General features: G+C 40.8%; 1 protein-coding gene and 1 pseudogene across 2 annotated transcripts in view; both read right to left on the bottom strand.

Moving 5' to 3' along the window:
- The window catches only part of LOC143716523 (uncharacterized), a 140,718-nt pseudogene that overhangs the window by 25,301 nt on the left and 96,167 nt on the right, over positions 1 to 19,250 (bottom strand). The gene's annotated exons all lie outside the window — the stretch shown is intronic.
- LOC143715476 (E3 SUMO-protein ligase ZBED1-like) lies at positions 168 to 2,595 on the bottom strand. The gene is made up of 2 exons (XM_077207308.1): positions 852 to 2,595; positions 168 to 765 (listed from the first exon to the last, which is right to left on the bottom strand). The coding sequence occupies exons 1-2, from the start codon at positions 1,020 to 1,022 to the stop codon at positions 379 to 381; spliced, it is 558 nt and encodes a 185-aa protein (XP_077063423.1). The 5' UTR covers positions 1,023 to 2,595; the 3' UTR covers positions 168 to 378.

The raw sequence follows: 19,250 nt of genomic DNA, 5'->3' as shown, positions 1-19,250 counted from the left end.
GTATTTTTTTTCTATGTACATTTCTGAATTGCTCTTTCTGTAAAGCTGCTTTGAAACAATATGTATTGTGAAAAGCGCTATACAAATAAATTTGAATTTAATTGAATTGAATCTTGAAACAAGAGCATTTTTTAAACAAAATTTTCCCTTTCTTGCCTGTTTTTTAAAATAAAATTATTTTTTAATGAAAAATATATATTTTTTTTAAAATAAAAATATACTATTAAACAAAGTGTACAGGCCTTAAATAAATTTGTGTTTAGTGGAAATACTTACATCTTGTCAACATCAACAAGAATAAAATAAGTAATAACATATAAACCTATATTTCAGCACAATGCTATGCCATATGTGCTTAACAGTGAAAGCAATTTTATTTCAGGTTTTTGCCAGGAAAACTAGCATATTGACCTTGGTCGGTTTTAAACATGTGCGTTGGCATGTCACAACATTTCCTGCTGTACTAAAAAGTCTCTCTGAAGGTGAACTAGTTGCAGGTATACAGAGATACTTCCTGGCGAGTTTACTCAGCTGTGGGAAGTTGACCTGATGGAGTCTCCACCAAGTGAGAGGGTCCGTCTCACTGTCTATGGTGGGAGAAACCAAGTAGCTGTCCAGTTCAGCCTCCGCAGCGTGCGATAGTACCATTGATGACAACGGAGCTGGGGATGTCTTGAAGAAACAGCCCAGGGATTTTTTGGCCTTCTTTAGGATGACATCTGATGGAACCATGCCGTGGTGATCTTGATTACTTAGGCTTTGCTCCTAAAATAGAGAAATAAAGTAAATATTGCAATCACATCTAGTAATAGTGCATTATTATCACTTACTATTGTCATATTAACATTTACCTGTGACACAGTTGCTTCAATTTCAGACATCACCCTGGCTCTGATGTCTGACACCTTGTCACTGCTGATGTAGCGGACTTTGAATCTGGGGTCCATAAAGGATGTCATGTCCAGAAGTTCTTGAGTTGCTGGGTTGTCGTACTTACTGTTCATGTAGTCTAAAATCCTCATCTTTATGGATTTTGTTAAATCACTGTCTTCTTCCTTGCAGCAAGAACTGAGGTGTTCATCAAGTGAAGTACAGGTTTCACATACGAAACACTTAAGTAACTTTCACCTGACAGTGCATCTGTAAATTCTTGCAGAGGCTGCAATGCCTGGTTTATTGACTCAAGTACATCTAGGTCCTGCCAAGAAGGAACCAAATGTCGTGACTTTCTGTTTGCTGACAGGATGTCGCTAATGGCCCGCTGCTGCTCTAGAACTCTCTGAATCATTTTCTGTCTCGAACCCCACCTTGTAGGGCATTCTGTGATGAGGTAGTGCTCCGGGAGGTTGTGCTCTTTTTGTGCATTTTTCAGGGCCATCTTCTCCTTCCAGCTGTGGGAAAAATGTCCCACTAATATTTGCAAAGACCAACAGCTCAAGTAATGCGCTCATCACCTTTAACAGCATTTTCTGAAGAGAGAAGAAAAAAAAAGGACATAAAGGGTGAAATAACATTGCAATATTATAATTACAATTTTATATAACATAATTTGAGACAGAAAACAGTCAGCTACAATTTACTATATATTTCCTAAATAAACACATTATCTTAAATATTATAATATCCAAAATCATGCCTATACTACATTCAACTATACAAACAACTATACTTTTTTCTGTTTTCATTTAATTATTGGAAATATAAACATTCAACACTCACCGATGGCCAGATGCAAGCGGTGACCAAAGCATTGTAGTCTGACCCAATTGTTAAGTTCGGTAGCTTTCACCACATTAGCGCCATTGTCTGTTGTAATGGACACTTGATTCTCTTCTTTTAAGTTCTAGCTGGCTAAAACTTCCCGCAGTCCATGGGCTATGTTTTCACTGGTGTGGGATTCGGGGAAATATGCAACGCCCAGACAACGTGCTTTTAATTCAAAGTCTTGGGTAAGAAAGTGAACGGTAAAGCTCACGTAGGGCTCAGTTGTACGACTGCACCACAGGTCAGTGGTGCTAGCGTAGAAGTTGATTTGGCGCAGCTCGGAGCTCACTGTCTTGACGCATGTGTCGTACACCTCTGGAATTGTGACTTGAGAAAAATAATTTCTCGATGGAAGCTGATATCTCCGGTCCAATTTGTTAATTAGACTCACAAAGCCTTCTCTGCTCACAGTGTTAACAGGCATCATGTCTTTAGCTAAAAAGCGTGTGATAGATTCTGTTAATTCCCTGTGGCGTTTCGACGTTTTTTCATAAGGAGTTACACTTTCAAAACTTTTATTTATGGTTGTCTGTGAGACTCTGCTATTGTTAACCTTACTTTGCATTTCGTTAGCAGTTTTGGGCTTACTTTTTAAGTCGTTATATTGCTCCCTGTGGTTGCATTGCAGATGACTGTGGAGATTTGTTGTATTTCCTCTCGACGTGGCCAAAACTTTTCGGCACGACTTACACAGTACCTGCATTTGGTACACGACTTCTCTCTTGAAGCCAAAATATTGCCATATTTCTGACGTACTGTTCTTTTTAGCCACAAGTTCGTCGCTGTTGTCATTTGACGGCTCGCTTGTCTCAACTCCTGCCATAGTTTTTATTTTCCATTAGGTTCTGTGCCACAAGCCGCTGGTGAGGCGGGTATAAGACCCCATCTGATTGGTCAAATTTTTATGCATGCATGCTTGGCACATAAAAAAAAATGTATGTATCACACCTCTCTGCGATACGGATATCGCATATACTATTATCACGATAACGATAATTTTCCGATATATTGTGCAGCCTTAGTCTAAAGTAAAAAAAAACATGCTACTGGATGAATGTTTTTAGCCACTGGAATGACTGTAGCGGTCTTCCATTAACCAGTGTTTCTAGGGTTGGGCGGTATTTCGGTAATATCGTATACCGCGGGGTCTTAAAATAGCAACGGTATCAGTTTCAATACCGTCATTACCAGCACTTATATATAATATATAAATATAATTTATTCAATGCCTAAAAATGCTTATGTAGTTGTCATCAGGTGACAGTGTGGAGGAGAAAGAGAGAGAGAGAGAAGGGAGAGGCGGTAAATACTGACGAGGCAATATGTAAATGTTGCAATAAAAAAAGTGACCGCGAGAGATGGAAACGCCTCTAACCTAATGTCGCATCTCCGAAACAACCACCCACTCACTGCTGCGAGGATGCATTTTGCCCCGAATTCATTAAATAAGCGCATTCGTTTATTAAATTATTATAATATATTTTTTTTTTACGTTGATAATGAAAACTGAACAGCACGAGTAAGATGGGATGCATCGGGAGTCAGACATTGACCACTTAATTAAGTTTCATTTTGTAAAAGGCCTTTCTTTAAAGTGAATTTCGTTTTGTATAAATTGTATCTTAATTTTAATATTTTTTTTATCAACCAATTGCCTGGATTTAATAAATAAGAATCAAATATAGCAGACAACATAATCAAGACATGACCGTGCACTGGCGCGCCGCGGTCACTTGCATTGAAATCTCATCATAAATTAACCGAAACTCAGTGTATGTCTCACAGACATGACAGATAGGCCTATATCTAAATGAAGCTTGAAATTTCATTAAACGAAACAATTCAAAACGAAAAGAAATAGGCCACTCGCTGATTATTTAATCCATTTTGTGCATTTCTCTCTATGCGCGTTCATAAGGAAATGGCGATCATCAAATTAAACGAAACTATTCAAAACGAAAAGAAATAGGCTAGCCTACAATCTGATTATGTAATCCATGATGTGCATTTCTCTCTATCGTTCACTATGGAGATGGCGATTTGTCAATTTCTTTAAACGAAACAATTCAAAAGGAAAAGAAATATAGGCAGCATACTCTCTGATTAATCCATGATGTTCATTTCTCTTTACAGGCACGTTCACTACGGAGATATCAATCGTCAATTTCTTTAAACGAAACAATTCCAAACGAAAAGAAAAAGGCTAGCCTATACCTTCTGATTATGTAATCCATGATTTGCATTTCTCTCTATATATGCGCGTTCACTAGGAGATGGCGATCGTCAACTTAATCTTTGCAGCACTGACAGAAAAGTTGTATTAATAAAAATCAATGGACGCGTGTCACCGGATTTACAAATGCACTTCTTGCTTGTTGCTTGTTAATTTAATTTAAATTAATTAATAAAATGTATACAATTGTCATAATTAAAATAATTAAATATTATTAAGTGTCCCATTTTTGCTCATTTATAAATAGTATTTATATCTACCACCCCCTCAGCACCTGGGTTAAAAAATTATTTGGCGCCACCATATTATAACGGCCCCACGTATTAAAAATAGTCGAGTCTAAATAGGGCTACGGCTCATATTAGCCTGCATTTAATGCCGTCAGCAGGGATCAGACACAACGTGCACGGGTTGGCCTTGATTTTAGTTTTTTTTGTTTTTTGCCCGATCTGGTATTCAGTTTCTGAACGGTGTAGGCACAGCGCCGCCGCTGGATTTTCAGCGCTGCTGCAAAATCTTTCCATGATCAGTAATATCACAACATTCACTTCATTCACTTACACACTTTGCGCGTTTTTTGCGCATGTAAATTGGTTATTTCAAATGCGACATGCGCGCAGTAGCACGCTCATAAGGCGCCATTCACATATAGCGTTCTCCTTTTTCCAAAACGCAAGGGCGGTTGCACTCTGGAGGTGTCTGTCGTTGTTAAGCACGTGTCTGACGTTCAAGAGTCTGTCGTTCTTGTCACGTGACCTACGGTGCGCTTGCCGCATTCTGAAAAGTTGAGATGTTTTTATCTAATTATCTAATGTGATTATCTAAAAACTTAAAATAAACATTATGTGGTTAAAAACACTGAATAGTTGTGATATATGACAAGCGCTGAGCGTGTCCGTCTTTGCCTCAGCACCAGCCATAGAGAGATATATCCAGCTGCAGACCTGCAGCACCACCAGTTTCAGAACCCCAGAGCCAGAACCCCAGCGCCAGAACCGGAAGTGAGGGAGGGGCGGAATTATTTACAATGACACAAGCATGGTTATTTTTGCAAGTATTTAAAAATATAAAAAATTGTTGCACCTTTTAAATAATATTTAGGGTATGTTTTTATTACACAGTGAGTCACTGCTCGTTGTATGAACTATAACTGGTATGTGACAAATAAAGAGCAAGACAGTGCTCGTGTTGTTTGAAGACGTGAGAGTGCGCGCGCGCGGCCGGGGCTCTCTCTCTCTCTGCTCGTTAAGCGCCCTGTCATGCGCAGCAGTCATTCTATTCCGCCAAAAAGCGGACGATCTGACGGGTTTTAGAAGATTTAATACAACCTGAAACTAAAAAACAGACCCGACCTCTATTTGAGACCGGACTTATATTTACCCAGACCTGCAGCCACACCAGGCGTGTAAAGAGACAATCGTCTATTTGGGACTCGGCTATTATTTGAAGTACGGTACATTTTTATGGTTTCTTTTAAAACAATGCCGGATTTTCTCTCTCTTTTTAGATTTTTGACATTATTTTACATAAAGAAAAATGCATGCTGCACATGTTCTTGTGAAATAAAGTATATTTTATATAAAATGACCATAAGTTTCAAGCATTATTTTCACGATCAGGAAGTAACTCTCATAATACAATAAAACGGATAACTATATAGAATTATACTACAAAAAATCAATGTTTTAAATGCTTATTGTACTATACCTTAATGTATCATTATAATAGGTATAAAGTATGACATTTCGTGTGTAATAATGACGTTTCGTGTCTAAGCAAATTACGCTCCAAAACGTTAGGTGGCGTTACTCGGTTTAGAACGTAAGCCCCGCCCCTCACTTCCGGTCCTGGCGCTGGTGTTAGAACGTAAGCTCCGCCCCTTACTTCCGGTTCTGGCGCTGGGGTTCTGAAACTGGTGGTGCTGCGGGTCTGCAGCTGGATACTATTGGCCATAGAGCGAAAGCACAATTTGAATCTAGCAGTGATGTCACGTCACTGTAGCCTACATTCGCTCATTAGTGGTCAGCTGCTACAAAGCGTGCCAAAATCGAAATTGCTGATGAGATTTAGAGGAAAATATCTAGTGGAAAATGAGAATGTTATATTTTACTCCAAAATTGCATTAGGGCGGCAGTCGAGTGATTGAAATAACTTCCTTCTGTGAACTAGGTGGCTTTACAGAATGAGCTAGAAATCAAATTATTTTAATGGGATAATGGTACACAAATCAACAAAATATATAGCCTAACATTGTTCTAGTAGTTTTTGGATATTTTGATCCAAAAATCGTACATTGTATGGTTAAGCTTAAGCGATACCTGGATATCTGAATGAGCACACTTTTGGAGGTACGGCTTCTCTCCAGTATGAAGTCGCTCATGTGATTTCAGTGCAGACAAGTTCAAGTGTATGGTTTTTCTATGAATGTTTTGGTGCTGTTTCAGTTGTTTAGCTGCAGTAAAGCTCCTCCCGCATTCAAACCATACATGATTTTTCATGTCAGTATGTTTTCAGGTGACATTTTAGATTTGATGATAAAAAGAAAACATTTTTGCCACACTGATCACAGTTGAATGGCTTTTCTCCAGAGTGACAGTGCAGATGATAATTGAGATCTGTATGTGAAACTCTTTCCACACGAAGAGAATATGTGCAGCTTTGAAGTTCAGATGATCAGATGAAGGTTACTGAATTCATACTGAAATACTTTAGTAATTACACTTCTTAAATTAAATTACCATGTGTGTTTGATTTTAAAAATGTAGAGCATTTTGATATGGTTATATATTAGTAGCATTTAAAACGGCTCTTAGGAAGGTTGTTAATTTTTATGGGAATCCAGATTTTATAAGTATGAAACAAGTCACAGGTTAAATTATTTCATTAGTATATGAGTTAAACAGAAATCCAACAAAGATAACAGAAATCATACACAATATGTACAGACTGAAAAGAGGCTGATCAAAATGAATGACTATATTTAATTATCTGTACATTATACAAGAAAAATGTACATTTAGGCAACACAAACATAAATTCTTACATTATAAATTGAACATCTCTGACCTGCAGACTGGAAATATACGACATCCAAAGAAAATATTCCACATTTGTCCTTCATTCACGATCGATTCATTCACTTTCAGCTTCAACTGGTGAAAGTTAACTGTACTTGGTGTTTTATTGTCTTACTAGCGTACAGAGCATCCATTCACAGTCAACACTTCCTTCTCATCTCTTGATCTATCTTTTCCACCAGAACCCCCCCATGAATCTGAAGATCAACTGCACCTCTTGTGGCGTGGAGTGGAACTGCTGGTAACTATAACATAAATCTCAGGATACCACATACACTTACAGGACATCCCAATGTATTCGACTCCTACTAGTACATAACGTCAAAGGAAACAACAAAAATTAAAAAAAGAGAGAAGAAATTTCACAAATAGAGGGCCCTCGCGCATCCTCTTCTGCGCATGCTCAGTGCGTGCGGTGTCATATTTCTTAAAGGGGCCGCATTCAGTAAATCTCCGCATCGTTGGCAAGCAAATAGGTTCTCTAATAAAAGCGTTCTCATCGGCCTGAATGAAAACGATGGAAACATGGAAAGACTGATTAAAAATTAGTAAAATAAAAAGTAAACAACTCAACCACTTAGATCATTGCTTTATGTCATGTCAAAATCAATCTTGAAATGGCCTACAGACATGATGACAGTGGGAGATTTTAGTGAGCAATGAGCTTGGGGAAATTAAAGGTACATCTTCATGTCTGTGACCAGTGTGTACCAGCTTGATGACTGCTTAAAGGAACACGCCACCGTTTTTTGAAATAGTTTTGATTGTTCCTTTAAAATAAGTTGACTATTAAAAAGAAAAGCTGAACATTATTTCACAAATTGTTTAAATTTTTACTGGCTTGTGCCTTTAGTTATTATTTTGGAATAAATGTAAAAATGCAAACATTAACTTGATTTAATTAAATTAATACTTGGTTTTAATAAATGGAACACTACATGGTTAGTGTAAAAATTAGGGGTGTAACAATTCATCTCCTACATCGATGTTCGATTTATATTCCTATGATCCAACTACATCGATCTGTGTTCAGCAAGTTGGCCTTCCTGACGACATACATCGATCTAACATCGTTTTAAAAAGGTAATCAATCGATTGTAGCTATACTGGGAAATAACGCATTGGATTTAAGCACGCCAGACTTTATATGGATGTTTTTTCTTAGCACTTTTAATGATAAAGGCTTTAAACTTACTCGATTCGGTCTGCCTATCTGTGACGTCATCACCACGCGCCAGCAGCAGCGCAAAGACAACAAAACATAGTATGGCGGATGGCAGAGGAGAAGCCGACGAGCGCGAAATTATCAAGCCACCATTGCGGTCTAGTGTGTGGAAACACTTTGGCTTTTGCAAAGACGGATGTTGCTCGCTGTTTGTAGGATATGTAAAGGTCAAGTAAAGTACGGCAACACGACAAATCTCTACAACCACCTACTAATGGTGCTTTTCCACTGCATGGTGTGGCTCGGTACGGCTCAGTACGGTTCGGCTCGGCGCAGCACGGCACGGTTCGGATTGCTTTGCTTTTCACTGCGTGGTACGACTCGACTCGGTGCAGCACGGGTCGGTTCGCTTTAGCACGGTTTGCTTTTCCACTTCAGTTAGTACCTTCAAAGTGGGTGGGATTATGACTGATTGTTATAGTTTATCCGCTCCTCAGGAACCAACGAGAGGAACGTCTGCACTTCGTCCACTGACCACGATTCAGCCATTTCTTTATTTGGAAGTTTTTTTTTTCTTCAAGCAAGTCAAGCAAGTAGTTTTAAAACAGGTGCTACAGCGGTGGCTGTTACTGGCTATTTAAATCTAGCGGGTTGATGTCTCGCAAATACAATGACGCTGGTAGTGACGATTCTGTCTGTCTGACCAATCAGTGATCTGCAGTGTTTTCACGTCACATTTTAGTATCGGTACGGTACGCTTGAAACCTCAACAGAGGTGGTACCATTTAAAGAGAGCCGAGCCGTACCGTATCGTACCATGCAGTGGAAAAGCGCCACAAGCAGTGGGCAGACCTGGACGGGCCTGGGCCCGCCCACATTGACAGCTGGCCCGCCTATTCAGAAATAAAAAAATAAAAAATTAAATACTACTATAGTTAAACATTTATGTGGGGTATTTTATCTATAACATGTTATGTTAAAAACAGTAAAATTATAAGTAAGCCTGATAATTAAAAAAGTTAAGTGTGTTGGTGACGTGTTTTCATTGGTCATTGCAACATCAACGTGGCAATCTGGCGTTAACAACCAACGGTATGCAAACGTTCGCTGGAAGTGTTATGGTATCTTGATTTTTCTTTAGTATGGCAAAACAAGTTACTCGCACTCATTTTTTTAAAAAAAAACTCTTATTGAGAACAATAATTATTTGGAGGACCACAAGTCTGTGGATTGTAATGGAACAACCGCTGGCTCTGAGAATGAACGACCTCCACTGATGCTAACCGGAAAGCAGATCTGCCTCTGCACACTCCCTTGGCAAATCGACGATCACTGCTACACTTGATTGCACCGTCGGATCTGTCAGCTCTGGGGGAACCTGTTACTCAACCTCATCTACAGGTATTCCTGAGTACCATAATTGATTGGAAATATCGAAGCTTCAACGCCAAGTGGTATGAAAGGTTCAGGTAGATTGAATATAGCCAGTCGAAAGACTTGATTTTTTGTAAAGCCTGTAGGCACTTTCCTGAACAGCACACTGAGGCGACTTTTACTAAAGAGGGTTTCAAAAATTGGAAACGTATCGGCCAGGTCTGTGAAAAGCATCATGCTAGCAAGCTACATGCTTCTGCACTTGTAAAATGACTCTCCTACAAACAAAGTCATGTGCACCAAGGCAGCGGTACAGTATTAAATCAGATGCACAGAGATTCCATTTCGTTCATTGAACGTAATCGACAGCATGTCAAACTTGTGCCGGATGTTGTCATGCAGTGTGCTAAAATGAAGATACCCCTGAGAGGGCACCGGGAAACACAGGAAGCGTTAAACAAGGGGAATTTTTGGAGCTATTCTAGTTTATATCGAAGTATGATCCAGAAATAAAAAACAAACTTGTTGAACTGCCACGGAATGCTACACTCATGTCCCACCACATTCAGGACGAGCTGCTTTAGGCTGCCGCTTCACTTCTACTCAGGAAGATAAAAACGGAGATGCAAGAACAGCCTAGGCCCAGATATTTTGCCATACTTGCAGATGAGTTTAAAGATGTTTCAAAACACGAGCTAGTTGCTGTCTGTGTTCGATTTATCCATAGTGGGACAATCAATGAACGAGCGCTGGGCTTTGTCAAAACAGCTGTCCTGTCTGCTCAAGGAATATCACAGAGGATCCTTGAAATCCTAGAACCACTTGGTTTGGACCCTTCTCTCTGTGTCGGGTTCTGTTTTGATGGGGCATCGGTCATGTCTGGTCACAGAGGAGGCGTTCAATCTATCTTGAAAGAGACATTTCCCAAAGCTGTGTATGTACACTGTAATTCCCACAGATTGAATTTAGTGCTTTGTGCTGCTATGGAATCATCTGGACACGTCAGTACTTTTTTCACTGTCATCAACCAGATACACAACTTCTTCACTGGGGCCCAGAGGCACGCTCGGTTTGTGGAGCTTCAGAAAGAAATACATCCAGAACGCCTATGCAAGGAACTGAAGAGGTAAAGTGAAACCAGGTGGAGCTCTAAATCAGGATCTGTTCATAAAGTCTTAGAAATGCTAGACGTGTTACTTGAGACTCTTGCTGAGTATTCGGAGGCAAGCGGACAGACACAACTAGATGCAGATAACCTATTACAACAGATGCAAACAAAAAAGTTAATTTTCATGCTTGTGTTTTGCAAGTTGTTTCAGTGCAGCGATTTTGCCACAAAGGGGCTGCAAAGTCCATCATTCTGCGTCACAGACTGCATCTCCTTAATTGGAACATTGAAAGCCACCCTTGCCACTTTTCAAGATGATTCAGATTCAGATGGTGACTTTGACAAAGTGCTCAGATTGATGGAGGAGTTAATGGATAAATACGAGATAGTATGCTTGGATGTGATAATGTCTCATGAGCGATTGATGCCTGCAAAGTTTAGTCAGTCTATTGTCACAACATTGAGGAAAACATCCGCTATCAAGAATAATGGGGATCTGAGGGCACTCTGGAACTGTATTCTGGATAACCAGATGGCTGAATTGAACAGCCGATTTAAAGACGACACCTATGGAATAATGCGAGCTTCAGCTGCCCTCATCACAGGATCCACCACTTTTGGCACACAAGAACTGCTAAAATCTCCATGCAGCTTGTATGGGATAACAGTCTGTGATGCGGAATTTGCCTTTTTTACCCAAATCATCAACGGAAAAGCTGACAAAGACAAAATGCCCTCACTAATTGAGTTGTTGGATGCCTGCGCTTCTGATATTTTCCCCAGAAAGAACTGTCTGTTAAGGGCCATCATCACACTACCCATGACGTCCTGCAGTGTTGAAAGACTTTTCTCCGCTACACACAGGATCAACACTTGCTTGAGAGCATCAATGGTGACTGAACACTTGAACAATTTGACCCTGTTATCTTTCGAAAGAGAACTGACCGAAACACTGGATTATGACGAGATCATAAGCATCTTTAATTCAAAACCCAGACGACTCTGCCTTGTGTAGCCGGGTAAGGTAGGCCATGGTTTTCTTTACATGTAGGCCGTGGCCTGACAGCAGGATGAGACTATGAATAAGTACTTTGAGCTGCTCAAAGTATAATGTATAATCCTAGCAAGCTAGCTATCTAATGTTTTTCAGTACCGTAGACAGTACTCGTTAGGTACTCAAGATGGAGGGAGGAAACTGGAAAAATATGATATTCATGAATAAACTACTTGCCTCACAGACCTGAGAAGTATATGAAAGCTTGAAATGTCTCCTTTTAAACAAAACAATTAAAAACGAAAATAAATTGGCTTCTCTCTGCTTATGTAGGCTAATTCGTGTGAAGTGTGCATTTCTCCGGTGCGTTCACTATGCGAAGATGGGGAGTCAGCATCGTCAACTTTATCTTTGCAGCCGACACTGACACAGAAAACACTAGTTTATTAATAAACAATTCAAATGTTTCATGCATACTCATTACTTTTGCCGGTTCTTTATGGCAAGCTTTATGCGTTGAGATGTGAAATAGGCAATATATTACAAAAACACTCTTTATGGTTTAGCATTCTCTCCCATATATATTTAAGTAATTAAATCAATAAAAGATTGCGATTAGACTAATGGCTTAAATGAACTACTTCTAGTCGACTTGAAAAAAAAACTTTAGTCATGTACAGGCAGCCTTTATTTCTTACCAGCACGTCACAAAGGCCATTCTGAGCAAGCGGCGCATAATCTTCAGAAATATGCTCTCCGCTCTGGAGGAAATATCACCACTCCACTCACATGCTCTGGTGTGAGACCATGTGCATCTTCTTCTGTTGTCTGGAGTTGATTGACAGCTTTTAGATGCATTTTTGGCATCGCCACTCTCTGGTTACATGAACGTGTCACCGCATCAGGACCGAAAACATGGGGATTTTTTAAAGACAATAATCACACAACCTATTCGATATTCTACAATAAAATCAACTAATCTAATATTAGAAAATCATGACTCATCCCTAAACTTGGGTCTATTCACATTAGACACGACAGAACTGTATGTAAACTCTAATGTCATGACAAGATGCACATTTGTCTCTTTTCTTATTGTTGCCATTATTTTATTTTATTTGAATTCAAGAGGTTCACAAAACAAAACTGTCATGCACAAAGTTATTTGGAGGTGGTACCATTTAAAGGGAGCCGAAGCGAGCCGTACCGTATCGTACCATGCAGTGGAAAAGCGCCACAAGCACAAAGCACAAAACTTATGCTTTCTCGGGAAGTATAAAGTGCAATTGGAGGACCAACCCTCAGCCTCAGCCATTTTAGTGCATAGAAATCAACATATAGGCTAAACATAGCCTAACAGCTTAGAAAGAAAACAGAACAAATAGAGACCCTTAGGCCAAACTCCGAGTAATGCACATATGTCCACCTCGCGAATGTACAGTCTTCTTCTGCCATCTTCACCCATTAGCCGCTTTTCCACTGGCCAGCGCGAGCACAGGCCGAATCACTCAAAACCTGCCCTAAACACTCCTTCACTGTCACACAATACAAAGAAACACCAGCAAGGGGGAGATTGATGAAATAAATCGCTATACAAATATATCAGAAGCTGTCATTTAGTCTTTATTTACAAACTTGGACAACACACGCGGCTATTGACTGACCACGAACAGATTATAACTTACTTGCATTTTTCATTTGTTAATGTCTCGCGATCTTGCTGGTTTTGTTTCTTTTTTTTTTTTTTTTTTGAACAATTAAATTTTGGGCTAAAAGTGTGTTGTAACGCAAGCGTTGTACCGAGTAAAATATTACTGAAAATTGATTAGTAATGCTTTACACTACTGAGTTACAGCAAAAAGTAATACGTTACTGTAATGCATTACTTTTGTAACGCGTTATTCCCAACACTGAGCATGAAGTATTTTATCAGATATTTTTAAACATGATAATTGGTTTAAATGTCGCAATGAATGATCCACACTACAAAATGGAAATGCAGAATGTTTATGCTTATTCTTGAAAATACACAATCACATATTCGAAACGGGAATGATCGAATATGATTATTTTCCAAAGATGTTACATTTCAAACAAACGCCAATGCAATCCTTCTGTGTGTAGAGGCATATGAGCAATTAGTATGAGCATCAAGGATCAGTTTCAGCTACTTTTTCTTTCCTAAATTAATCAATATTTTTGGACTAATCTGTTCATTTAATCAATGGTTCAATTGCTCTCATAAAGACAGTCACTTGTTTCCACCTTCTGACTTAATGATGCAAGTTGTGCAAACACAGACAAGCGGAGTGATACAAACAGTGAAAAGTCCCAGTGCTGTTACTGTGGAAATATTCGAACACATTCAAGGTAACTGTAATGGAGAGGCTGAGGCAGAGAGATCCATGTGCAAGACTTTATTGACACAGGTAAGAAACACGGTAAGGCAGTAAGGAAAGGGACAATCCAAAACTCGAGGTCAGACACAGGCAGAGGTCGGGGCGGGCAGCAAAGGTACGCAGAGTCCGGGGCACAGGCAGAGATCACGGTACAGGAATATATGGTGAGACAGATAGAATGCTTGGTAAAGTTCGGAAAACACAGTCCATATAAAGGGAATGATGATGATACCAGGTGACGGTGATGACGGTGATCAGAGGAATCAGGCAGGGATGGCAGATGATAATGACGGAGGGAATGCTGGGAGATGTAGTGCTAATATTCCGGAGAGAGGGATCTAGTGAAACCAGAGGGTGGCGTGAGTGAACGTTCCGTGACAGTAACATAATATATTTATACATAATATTTATAATAATAATGGCAATAGATTTAATAGGGTGCTTGTGTTGTTAAATTGAGCATATAGTTTCCACTGTCTTTGATCAAACTGATTATTTCTGTCAGTCATTTTAAACTTTATCGTTAACTGAAGTGTGAAGCGACGCGTTGGGATTCGCGCTCGGCTTGCGCTTCTGTGAACATGAATCCCACTTGCTTTGATCTCAAACATTTTGACATTGACGAGCGGGTGTTTGAGTGCTGAAGCAGCTCTGATAAGAAGGTCAGTTATCGTCATGATGCGCGAATCATTGCAGCAACAAATTAGAGTTAATATTAGGCAATTATTTCACAACTTTCATTTTATACACTCAAAAAATTACTGAGGTCCGGCCCTCGATGGTGGGTACGGCCCCGACTGGGTTTTTTCACATGAGATTGGATTAGCTAGCCTACTAAATTATGCACATCAGAGGGGATTTTAAAAGTGGGTATACGCAATGCTGACTGAAAAAGAAGTGGCTATATGCCGTCTACCTGCACTACACCAGTGGTTAGCGCCTGAAGATCTGCAACTTGGAAGGTCACGACGTGCCTAAATTCAGGGTCCGAGTGTCAGCTGCATAATCGATGGAGAAATGCTTCAGTCTATCTATATGTGTGGAAATTTACTGTTTATCTATTTCTTATCCAATGACAATAATTCAACCTGAAGCTGGGATGTGTGGATTTGCTGTGATTTTTGTAACTGTAACAGAGCGGCCTACCAACTCCTTCTGTCTGATGGAATTGCAAACTATCTTCAGTAACGTTTCTTCATTTGACTGCATTTACCATAGGTCTTCATTCATCATCTTGTTCTGGGTCTTTAACTGTATTATCCCCTTACAGTAATCTAGTAGTTTTATAAAGCTTTTTTCAGTGGATATCATTTAAAACACGGTAAGTCTATCCTTCACTGCCTCGTTGTTCTCATTTTCAATATTCAATAAATTTTCAATAAAAGTCCAGTACATTGCAAAAGTACAATGCAACTAACATTTCAACAGTAGGTTTACCTGCTACTTCTGCTTTTGTTTTTCAACATAAAAATATTACAATATTAATATAAAAAATAAAGTACAACCAACATTTCTTCTGATTGAATTAACAGAAGCTTTACCTGCTACTTTTGCTGTTTTTCAACATAAAAATAATACAAATACAGTATTAATATCAAAAATAAAGTGCAACCAACATTTCTTCAGGTTGAATGAGCAGTGGCTGAACCTGCTACTACTCTCATTTTAATAAACAAACAATATTTAACAAAAGATCAAGTGCAACCAACTACTCTTCCATGACTACAGATTTTTTTTCAAAAATATCAACTGATCAACATGATCTGGGCACAGAACACTTCTCTATGCGTTCACTATGTCGCCAGCAGTACTAAAAACTCGCTCTGCTGGCACACAGGTGCCTGGAATGCACAGGTACCGTTTAGCAAGGGTTGAAAGTACAGGTAGCTCTTTCTCCTGAGATCTCCACCACTTCCTGGCATTTTCAGTCAAAGGCAACGCATCTTTTGCTCGGTACCTTATCACCTCTGCTCTGGCTCTCTCGCTTGTGGATTTTCCTTCTCTTTGGGTAAAGGAATCACCAAACAGTGCATCTAAAGCTTTCTTCTTACAAGGAGGTGACTCATATGGAGCTACAATATAAGAAATATATTTCAAAATATAGTCATGTTTCTCAAATACACAAAACAACAAACATGAAACACACCTGTGGTCTCTTCATTGAATCCTGACAGCTTCGCGCTTGAGCTTCCTTCGTCTTCCTCCTGATTTCCAATTGCTTGCATCTATTGATGTAAGAATCTAGCGTAGCCAGGAATCACAATGTAGGTGGGCCTGGAGAAAATCAGGCAGGCACAGCCTAAACACAACTACACCTGCTTGAATACACCACAGTTTAATAAGGGCACAAGTGTCACAGGCCGGGGGTGCGGAGGGACCACCATCTGTCCCAACTACCACTCTGAGGAGCTACACCCAGGAACACCACAAGGCCGGACACAAGGTAAAATCAGTAATTTGTCTTTATTAAATCTTAAAACATTTAAAAGAGCATCAGCCTGGACAGCTAAACTTGTTCCACTCTTCCAGTCAACCGTGGGGCTCCAACTGCTCGACGCCCATGGGTCTTCGGACGAGTGACTTCCTCTGTACCCTCAGGACAGCAGTGGGGCTCAAAGGCTCAGAATAAGAGGGACCTTCAGGTGTGTGGCTCAGAACACATAGGTAACGGGCTTCCTCTGTTTCCTTAGGGTAGCGGTGGAGCTCAAGACGGGCTACGAGGATCTACAGGAGAATAACTCCATACGACGTGAGAGGCGGGCGTTCTCTACTCCTTCCAGACGGCAGTGGAACCCAGGGGCTCAGACAAAAGACCTTCAGGTAAGTGGCTCAGAACACGTAGGTAACGGTGGAGCTCGAGGGGCTTGGACTGACCCGGGATAGCAGGAGGAGCAGGATTGCTCTACTTCTTCGGACGGTAACGGAGTTCAGAATGAGCCAAGCACACGAGTCTCTAGGTAAGTAACTCCGAGCAACAGGAATGGCTGGCCTACTCGATGCAGTAATCGAGCCCAAAGTGCCTGAGACGGCGGGTCTTTGGAACTACCAGGAAGCTCAGGAAGCAGTGGCCTTCAAGGGCGGTGAATTGAAAGCGGCGTGAACGACTGAATTTCTCTGTTCCTGCAACACAGCAATAGAGCTGAAGTACCTGAGATGGAGGGTCTTTGGAGCTATCAGGGAGCCCAGGAAATAGTGGTCTTCGAGGTTGATGAATTCAAGACGGCATGAGTGACTGGCTTTCTCTGTTCCGGAGATGGAGGGTCTTTGGAGCTATCAGGGAGCTCAGGAAGTAGTGGTCTTCGAGGTCGATGAATTCAAGACGGCGTGAGGGACTGGCTTTATCTGTTCCTGCAACACAGCAATAGAGCTGAAGTATCTGAAATGGAGAGTCTTTGGAGCTATCAGGGAGCACAGGAAGTAGCGGTCTTCGAGGTCGATGAATTCAAGGCGGCATGAGTGACTGGCTTTATCTGTTCCTGCAACACAGCAATAGAGCTGAAGTACCTGAGATGGAGAGTCTTTGGAGCTATCAGGGAGCTCAGGAAGTAGTTGTCTTCGAGGTCGATGAATTCAAGGCGGCGTGAGTGACTGGCTTTATCTGTACCTGCAACACAGCATTAGAGCTGAAGTACCTGAGATAGAGAGTCTTTGGAGCTATCAGGGAGCTCAGGAAGTAGTGGTCTTCGAGGTCGATGAATTCAAGGCGGCGTGAGTGACTGGCTTTATCTGTTCCTGCAACACAGCAATAGAGCTGAAGTACCTGAGATGGAGAGTCTTTGGAGCTATCATGGAGCTCAGGAAGTAGCGGTCTTCGAGGTCGATGAATTCAAGGTAACGTGAGTGACTGGCTTTATCTGTTCCTGCAACACAACAATAGAGCTGAAGTACCTGAGATGGAGAGTCTTTGGAGCTATCAGGGAGCTCAGGAAGTAGTGGTCTTCGAGGATGATGAATTCAAGGCGACGTGAATGACTGGCTTTATCGGTTTCTCAGGATGGAAGTCGATCGGCACCTGTACACAACTACACAGCCGGGTGATAAGCTTCCCCACCCCACACAGGGCTGGATGACCCCAGGGGAAATAGGAGTGAATGGAATGGTTAAATCTTCCTCACACTTGTGTATACAGCAATCCCTCCACAATTTCACGTGAACACTTCAACTTGTAAGCACTGCAATTCTACAAATACCTCACAGTGGGGGCTAAGCCTTCCCTCCATTCGACCTGGATCATTCCACTCGCTGCTCATGTTCCAACCGGAGGGGGGGATAATGCGATGATAAGGCGACTGCATAGGGGGGTTGTTTGAGAAAACAAACGTTCCTTCTCATCACCCGGTTCAACCTCACATCAAAGAGAAACAGCAAACAGGTGCGGATCTTCCCAAATGTCACAATGCCTCCATAAACTCAATCACGATGTTTGTACAACAATCTGGAATTAGATACTGACCTCTTTATAAATGACGATCTTTACCATGCCTCCATAAACTTAATCACGATGTTTGTACAACAATCTGGAATTAGGTACTTAACTCTTCATAAATGACGATCTTCACACTCACAAGGACAATCTCCTCCCTAGCCCGTTCGCTCGCTTTCGGCCAGTGTTTCACTCTCCATACCTCGCCGTTTCTTTTTCTGCCTTCAACTGCCTATAAACTTCTTTTATATCCTCTCCAAACATACACGCTCTCGTTTGCCACCGTAATCAACTCTAATTTCGTTCAGCTGTGACTGATTTCTCCGTGTTTTCCCTTTAGGTCGGCCATGACGGTAAACCGGAACCCGGCCTTACCCCGGAAGTGCTCCCCGGGGGACTATGCGCCGAATTATGGTTCCGCTTAGTCACCCGGTAACACAGCATTGTATGTCATCATAAGCAGTGTTAAGAACATAATGTTAAGAACATAATGATAAGAACAGCATTTCCAATGCGCGTGGCCACACTACACAAACACGGGCATCTGACAGATGCATAACAACACCATCATCAAATCAGCAAGACAGTAGTGGACAGTGTGTAAAAACAATGCTTGGTCATAGTCTGGCTCAGCAGCCACATAAACCACGTTAAATAAACAACATTGACTAGGCAACTACATAGTAAATGTAGGTTGGCTTACTTTTGATGAC

Source organism: Siphateles boraxobius, unplaced genomic scaffold, assembly GCF_051911475.1.
Source record: "Siphateles boraxobius isolate OS27281-9 unplaced genomic scaffold, OSU_SipBor_1 6, whole genome shotgun sequence".
In the NCBI taxonomy this organism is placed as follows: domain Eukaryota; kingdom Metazoa; phylum Chordata; class Actinopteri; order Cypriniformes; family Leuciscidae; genus Siphateles; species Siphateles boraxobius.
This window is presented reverse-complemented; position numbering and strand designations above follow the sequence as displayed.

Bases quoted from the DNA above. Each gene is read 5' to 3' on its own strand.
- LOC143715476 (XM_077207308.1), bottom strand. From the start codon at position 1,022: ATGAGGATTTTAGACTACATGAACAGTAAGTACGACAACCCAGCAACT. The intron at 766-851 runs GTAAATGTTAAT...TCTCTATTTTAG, and splicing joins TTGAAGCAACTGTGTCACAG to GAGCAAAGCCTAAGTAATCA.